An 8,133-nucleotide genomic window follows, 5' to 3' on the forward strand; every position below is an offset into this window, starting at 1 on the left:
AAGAAAAAAACTACATTTCGTTTCGTTTGTTTTTACCTGCAAGACGCTGCCCTGGTAGATTGAAAAAGGATTTAAAAACTCATGTCCAAACAGTGACAGAAGTGAACTTGTTAACTCTCAGAATGGAAAGGAAGGGTCCTAAAAGCCACCCGTCCGGTCCCGGACCCACTCAGAAGATGTAATTTACGTTAAGTTTTGCGGCTGAGTGGGGACCGAGGTGCTGCTCGCGCTCTGGCCGGGCTCAGCTCGGGACTCTCTGAAGGTCGCCTCACTGTCATCTCAAGAGTGCCGGAGCGCGGAATCCAGGCCACGCGGTGTGACCGCCACCATGCCCTGTGGGCACCTTTTTGGGCCCCACGAAGGCCTCCCTCAGGTGTGGTCAATGCCAGAGGGGTACTGCCCCTCAGGGCCCCGGAGCCCACCCTCTCCCGCCACCGCAGCACGGGCCCACACTCCCCGAACACCCGTGTCCCTCCTCCCCCCCGCCCCCACCCCAGCTGGACGCGCGGACCCGGGTCTTACCTGCGAGCTGCGCTCGGAGCGCGGCCCCGTAGCCGGCGCGGTCCCGGGGGCCTCCCGCGCGGGGCTACCCGAGCGCTCGGCTCTGCGGGCCGCCTCCTCCTCCCCGTTGTCCCCGGCCGGGCCCCCCGCCGCCCGGCGGCTCCCGTTCCCTCCGCAGCAGCCGGCCGGGCGGCACCGGGGTGCACGCGGCGGGGCTCGGCTTCGGCGCCCCCTCCCCCTGCTGCCCGCCGCCGACTTGGCGCTCGCGAGCTCGGGGTCCGGGATTCCGGGACGCGGGGGTCGTCGGGGTGCTCGGCTGCCCCGCGCTCCCTCCCGCGCGCAGCCCCTCTCCGGGGGGAGGGGGGGCGCCTGGCTCGCGGCGCGCGGGCGTCACGGGCTCGGGGCGCGCGGGGACGGCGGCGGGGTGGGCCCCGGGGCGGCGGGCGGGGGCGCTGCTGCAGACGCGGGCACTGATGCGGGCGCCGCGGCGCGGCCTCTCGCCATGGCTCCCGAGCGAGCGGGCGGGCGGGCGGTTCGCACCTCCCCTCCGCGCTGCCGTCACCGCCGGACGCGCGCCGAGCCCTCCCCTTCCACCGCCCCGCCCGCCGGCCCGCGCCGCCACCTGCGGGCCGCCCTCCAGGATGCTCTCCCGGGGGATCGCGCTCCGGCTGCCGCCAGCAGCGCCCCTTTGCCCTGCGGCCGCGGCCCTAGGCCTGCCCTGCGCCTTGCCCTTTGCGGCTGGGCTCGGAGAGGTACCCAGCGGAATACCTGGGTGGGGAAAAGCTATCCTACCGTTCCCCGCGCGCTTTTTCTATCACTTGCGCGCTTATTGTCCGTCTAGGGTCAATCTAAGGGGAGCACGGGACTCGCGCGTGCAGTTTGCCGCCAAAGCAATGAAGTCCAGGCGTGGCGTTCCTGCAGGTCGGGCAGTCTCCTAGGGAAGCAACCCTGAGGCTTCAACAGGGGGAGGGCAGAGCCAGGGGACAGGGGCACGGGAGTTGTTGATGGCAGTCTGAACAAAATGCCACCGAAGCAGGGGGGGCGGCGGGGGTGGCGGGCGGAATCCGAAAAGGATACAGGAAGTGTTCACAAGCCACTGTACTATGCAAATCGCTGGTGGACAGTTTAACGCGGAACAACCCACATTAGCTCATTTCCAGTTGAGACCGCTGAGTCTACTAATTCGGCCCACTCTTTGCCCAAAGGTCGTAGAGGACATTGGGAAGACACGGAGAGGATTCTGACCAGAACCAAAGACGCAAGGAAGCTGAAGCATAGAAAACCTGGTTTCAAATACTCGTAGAGGATTTGAAGGGTGCGGTGAAGACTGGTTCAGGCAAGAATCATCAATGGATGCTAACGGTAGAGCGGATTTTACTGGGGAACAGATATTTCCTTGGCTTAACATGTCTCTCCATATAGATGGTTGAGGCTTATAACAGCAAGGGGGAACTATTCACAAAGGAGCAGGTGGACAACATCTTCCTTCACCAGGTGGTCAAAATTAACATCACCAATGACAGCAGACGGAGATCATGTCCTCAGAACACATCACCTGTGCGGTATTCCAGGGAGAACCAACAACCTGAATCTGATGATGACACCTTAGACCAACCCCAAATGAGGAACATCTGTTAAAAAGGGGCAGGTAGGGGCTGTATTCTTCAAACATGTCAACATGGTAAAAGACAAAAGAAGGCTTGGAAATGTTCCAGATTTAAGGTTGCTAAAAAGCCGTGACAGCTTAATGTGATCCTTAATGTAATGTGTAAGGAAAGGAAATGCTATAAAGGATATTTCAATGGACAAAGTTGGAATCCTGATAGATTAAAGTATTGGATCAATGTTAAATTTGCTGCTGTTGACAACTTGTCCTATGGTCCTGCAGAAGAATATCCCTCTTCTTAGAAATACACACTGAGGGGGCACCTGGGTGGCTCAGTCAGGTGGGCCTCTGACTTGGGCTCAGGTCATGATCCCGTGGTTTACCGGTTCAAGCCCCGAGTCTGGCTCTGTGCTGACAGCTCAGAGCCTGGATCCGCTTTGGATTCTGTGTCTCCTTCTCTCTCTGTCCCCCTCCCATGCTCACACTCTGTCTCTCTCTCCTTCAAAAATAAACAAACATCAAAAAAATGAAAAGAAATACACACTGAAGTGTTGTGCAGACATGATGTGTGCAATTTAACCTTCAAGTGATTCAGAAAAAAACACGTTGATAGGAAAAATGGTAGAGTAAATGGGGGAAAATATTAACAATCGGTGAATCTGGGTACAGAGTGTACTAAAGCACTTCTGCACATTTGAAATATTTCCAAATAAAAAGATTTTTGAGAAACCAAATAGGGGATGAGGTGGGCCAGGAGGAAGGCAAGGTATGTAGAAGGGCAACACAAGAGATCCTTCTTTGTGGTTTTAGAACCGGTGATCCAATTTATGTAGAACTTATACACACTTAAATTAGTACAAGTAAAACTGGGGAAATCTGAATAAGGTAGGTGGATTATATCCTTGTCAATATCCTAGTTGTAATAACATATTAAGGTTTTCCAAAACGTGATCATTGGGGAAACTGGGTGAAGTGTATTATTTCTTACGACTAAATGTGATTCTACAATGATCGCAATAAAAATTTCAGTTACAAAAGAAATGACCACGTATCTGTCAGGTTGGTACATCGATAAACAAAGCTGCCTGGGAATATGTAAGAGCAAATGTACTGGCACTGTCTCCTTGCGGGTTTAGAGTAGACATAGGGCTGTTACCAACAGTGAGGTTTTTTTAAGGAAAAAATAAAAGACTATTTGAAGTATAAATGATGGATCAGGTTCCTTCCAGTTCTGTAACTTAAGAACACTAGAGCTGGGGAATCTTTGAGATCATCTGGTCCAACCTTCTCATTTTCAGGAAACTGTGGGCAGAAAAGTGGTACATGACCAGAGGAGCATCAAATTAGTGGTCGACCCATAACTACAACCCTTGCCTGCCGAATATGTCCAATGCTCTTTGCACCTTTACCAACTGCCTGTCACTCTCTATATCCATGAGATTCAGTCAAGCGGGGTGCCAAATTTTAAAGTCATCCGTTCATTCATTTTGAGTCCCTGACTCTGGCCTTGTGGGCATAGGGTCCTGACATCCTGTTTCCAGCACCAGATGACAGACATGGGCATCCCACCCCTGAGGAGGCCGGGCTGGTTTCCCTCTGTCACTTCCAGCCTGGAGGGAGCAGGTGGCAGGCAGGGCCCCTTGACTGAGCCCCCAGCTGTGGGCCCTGTGCTACTTCAGCAGCTTGTGACCTGCTGCTTCTGGAAGTCAAGGGTACAGGGACCTGGGAGAGAGGCTGGATGAGTATACGGAAGAGAAAATACTAATTGCCCTGGCAGGTCCCAGCCTTATCCAGCATTAGGCAGAGGTCTCTACACCAGAAGTGATTCTGGCCTCCCTTGGGGCGCAAAAAGCCACTGTATTCTTTTCTTCTGTCAAATCAAATCAAAATCAACGTATCTACGCTGATATTTGCCAGGCCCTGAATAAGTAGCTGTGGGAAAATACAAAAAAGAATATCTGATGCCTGCCCTTTAGAAACCCAAAATACAGCCGGGGACCCAAGATGGAAATACAGAAAATGACCTGACAAAAGAATTAAAATGCTAGCTTTCTTGGCTTGGGTTCTCCTCAAAAGCAGTTTTAGAGAAGAACTTGAGGGTGGGTATTTTCAACATTGTGTGTGTGTGTGTGTGTGTGCACGTGTGCATGTGTGTGCCCCAGGTATTGGATAGTGAACAAAAAAGGTAAAGTCTTGGCCCTACAGACCTTCCGGTCCAGAAGAGTCAGATAACATGATACACCTGCACATTCAATTAGTTTGTGACGCAGGTTAGAAAAGGCACGAGAAGTAGAATGATAGGAGGATTTATGATAGATTGATCAGTCAGGGAGGATCTATCTAAGGAGGTGACCCAGAGGAGGAATAGGAACCAATCTTGCAAGGGGCGGGGGGCAGCATCAGACGAGGACACAGAAGTGAGAAAGACGTTCAGTAACTGGCACCGTGGTGGGGTTTCAGGAAAGAGCCAGACCACGGGCCCGTGCCAGGTGGAGGACACCTAGACCATTTCGGGGCCAGATGGGGGGCTCACCCACAGCCTCAACCTCTACCACCACCACTGTTACCAGTAACACTTGAGGAACACAGCACAATCCCACTGTGATGTAAGTGGGTTCCCAAAATTCAACTGGGAGCATGTAGCAAAGGGTCACAAAACCGAAGGTTAATTAAAAGCAATCATTTCTAGTAACTATTTCAGTTGCTATGTGCAAAAAAGAAGGGAGGGTGTTTTCCACTCATTTGATAAATATGTGGGAAACTATAAAGCATCAGCTCAGCCTGAGAGCACCCCAAATGATCAGGGACCCCTCACCTAGTCACCTACTCACCTCCCACACACACATCCTCCAAGAAAAGAACTTGAACCTGCCGCCATTCCACAACAAGAGCAAAAGTCCAATCGTTATATCCCCATTCACTGAATGTCTTAGCTCGGTGTTTTAATCTAACATTTATTAAGTACATATGTGCACCAAGCCCTGTACTAAGTACTTGAATTGCATCAATTCATTGATTTTTCACAGCAACTCTTTGTGATAGCCATTATCATCTGCGGTTTAGGACTGAGCCACCTGGGTGGCTCAGTTGATTAATTGTCCAATTTTTGATTTTTCCCTCAAGTCATTATCTCATGGTTCCTGGGATCGAGCCCCAAGTTGGGCTCTGTGCTGACAGTGCAGAGCCTGCTTGGGATTCTCTCTCTTGGCCCCTTACCCTGCTCACTCTCTCTCTCTCTCAAAATAAATAAATAAACATTTTTTTTTATTAAAGATATATCTACCCTATGACCCAGAAATAGCACTGCTAGGAATTTACCCAAGGGATACAGGAGTGCTCATGCATAGAGGCACTTGTACCCCAATGTTTATGGCAGCACTTTCAACAATAGCCAAATTATGGAAAGAACCTAAATGTCCATCAACTGACAAATGGATAAAGATGTGGTTTATATATACAATGGAATACTACTTGACAATGAGAAAGAATGAAATATGGCCTTTTGTAGCAATGTGGATGGAACTGGAGAGTGTTATGCTAAGTGAAATAAGTCATACAGAGAAAGACAGATACCATATGTTTTCACTCATATGTGGATCCTGAGAAACTTAACAGAAGACCGGGGGGTCGGGGGGGAGTTACAGAGAGGGAAGGAGGGAAACCATAAGAGACTCTTAAATACTGAGAACAAACTGAGGGTTGATGGGGGGAGGGAGGAGGGGAAAGTGGGTGATGGGCATTGAGGAGGGCACCTGTTGGGATGAGCACTGGGTGTTTTATGGAAAGCAGCTTGACAATAAAATATATTTAATATTAAATAAACTTTTTAAAAAAGGAATGAGGGGCACCTGGTGGCTCAGTTGGTTGAGCATCTGACTCTTGATTTCAGCTCAAGTCATAACCTCAGGATTGTGGGATTCAGCCCCAATAAAGGCTCTGCGCTGAGTGCAGAGCCTGCTTAAGATTCTCTCTCTCTCTTCCTCCGCCTCTCTGCCACACTCACATTCTTTTTCTCTAAAATAAATTTAAAAAGCAAACAAAAAACAATGAAATGAGAGAGGCACCTGGGTGGCTCAGTCAGTTAAGCATCCAACTTCAGCTCAGGTCATGATCTCATGGTTTGTGGATTCGAGCCCCGCATCAGGCTCTGCGCTGACAGCACAGAGAGTGCTTGGAATTCTCTCTCTCTTCGTCTCTCTCTGTCCCTCCCCTACTCGTGCTTTCTTTCTCTCTCAAAATAGATAAATAAACTTTAAAAAAATGAAATCAGAAAACGGAGCCTCAGAGAAGTTAGTTAACTTACCCAACGTCATACACTATTGACAAAATCAGAATCAATCCAGGCTTCTAGCCCCATATGACTGACTGAACACTTTGTTTTCATCCTCCTACAAAGTAAAGGAGAATCATCCTCCGTCTTGGTTAGGATTGGGACGGGAAAGGACTCCGAGGATCAAGACATGTAGCCTTATGTGTATCACACTGACCAGTTGATCATGGGATCCTTGGAAGTAAGAACAAAAAATGGATTAATACCACTAACTTCCTTATTGCATCTGGTGTCAGTTCCGAGGCTCTAAACACCACCTATGCATGGATAGCTCGCAACTTCACAATTCCAGCTCTGACTCTCCCTCCTGAACCCCACACTCATGTAGACAAACTTCCTAATTGGCATTGCCCTCTGGATGTCTAACAAGCATCCTTGTGATGTACTAACCTGAACTACTGGTCCTGCCCCAGGTTCTGCTTTTCCAGTCTTCAGAGATTTCGGTTGCTCAGACCACAAACCAGAGTGATCATTTTTAACTTCTCTTTGTTCCCAACCTATCAGGAAGTGTGTCAGTTCTACCTTCAAAATAGAATCCAGAAACTACTTCTCACCACCTTCCTTGCTTCCAACCTACTCCAAACCACCGCCATCTCCCCTGGATCCCTCCTAACTCCTTGCTCGCTGCCTTCTTCCTCTTCTTTCCCCACAGTCCGATGTCAGCACAAGAGCCAATGTCCCTGTAAAATGTGACTCATTTCATGGTCCTCCTCTCTTAAAAGTGCTGACTTCCCCCAGAAAATAAGGGTCCACCTCATTTTTCTCTTCTTTCCAACTCAGTCATTTCACTGCCCAGACACAATGAATCTCCTCGCCATTGCTTGAACATCCAAGGACATTCTCAACTCATCACTGTTCCCTTTGCCCAGAATTCCCTTCCTCCACACGGCCCTTCCCTTCATCTTCCCAGCGACGCCTCCTGGGACCATCTCATTCAATATTGCCACGTCTTTCCCTCAGGCACCCCAATTCCCCTGGCCCTCCTCTACTTTTTCTTATGTAGCACATTTTAATATATTATAAAATGTCCTCATTATTGTTTATTTTCTGCCTTCTCTCTCTTGAGTCCTAAGGTAGTTTTATTCCAACATGTAATCTCAGCACAATGTCTAGAACATAGTAATTGCTCAGTAATTATTTGTCGGATGATCAATCTTTCAGAATCTAACCAAAGAACCATCTGACCCAGAATGCACTCAAGGATTCTCATTTTATTGCTTTGTTGTGGGGTGGAGAATGTAGCCATTTTCGGTTTTTATATCAGTGTTAAAAGATCTTGAGAATATGTTCTGACTATCCTTAACTTCTCTTCCGCAACCCATTATGAAGCAACCATCTATCAAAACCCTACTAGATCCTATTTGTTTTCAGGATCTACAGTATTGGGCCACGTGGGTGGCTCATTCAGTTGGGTGTCTGACTTTGGCTCAGGTCATAATCTTTCCGTCCGTGATTTAGAGCCCCGCATTGGGCTCTGTGTTGACACCTCAGAGCCTGGACCCTGCTTGGAATTCTGTCTCCCTCTCTCTCTGCCTCTCCCCCACCCACAGTCTCTCTCTCTCTCTCTCTCTCTCTCTCTCTCTCTCTCTCTTTCTCTCTCTCACTCTCTCAAAAATAAATAAACATTAAAAAATTTTTAAAAAGATCTACAGTATTATTCTCAAGTTAATGAGTGTCCTATATTACTTTCTGATTA

The 8,133-nt window shown here is 49.2% G+C and overlaps 1 protein-coding gene across 1 annotated transcript; it reads left to right on the plus strand.

The window, feature by feature from the left end:
- The first annotated feature begins 328 nt into the window (after positions 1 to 328).
- LOC113594101 (uncharacterized) lies at positions 329 to 2,827 on the plus strand. Its single transcript, XM_027040485.2, has 4 exons — positions 329 to 373; positions 555 to 1,253; positions 1,343 to 1,422; positions 1,707 to 2,827. The coding sequence occupies exons 1-4, from the start codon at positions 329 to 331 to the stop codon at positions 1,711 to 1,713; spliced, it is 831 nt and encodes a 276-aa protein (XP_026896286.1). The 3' UTR covers positions 1,714 to 2,827.
- Positions 2,828 to 8,133: the final 5,306 nt, after the last annotated feature.

The sequence above is a fragment of the Acinonyx jubatus genome, chromosome C2 (genome assembly GCF_027475565.1).
Source record: "Acinonyx jubatus isolate Ajub_Pintada_27869175 chromosome C2, VMU_Ajub_asm_v1.0, whole genome shotgun sequence".
NCBI lineage: Eukaryota > Metazoa > Chordata > Mammalia > Carnivora > Felidae > Acinonyx > Acinonyx jubatus.

What these genes read in the sequence shown, in the direction of transcription:
- LOC113594101 (XM_027040485.2), top strand. Translation starts at nt 329, where the DNA reads ATGCCCTGTGGGCACCTTTTTGGGCCCCACGAAGGCCTCCCTCAG. An exon ending in CCCACGAAGGCCTCCCTCAG is followed by an intron (nt 374 to 554) that starts GTGTGGTCAATG and finishes GCGGCCCCGTAG; the next exon opens with CCGGCGCGGTCCCGGGGGCC. An exon ending in TTGCGGCTGGGCTCGGAGAG is followed by an intron (nt 1,254 to 1,342) that starts GTACCCAGCGGA and finishes TTGTCCGTCTAG; the next exon opens with GGTCAATCTAAGGGGAGCAC.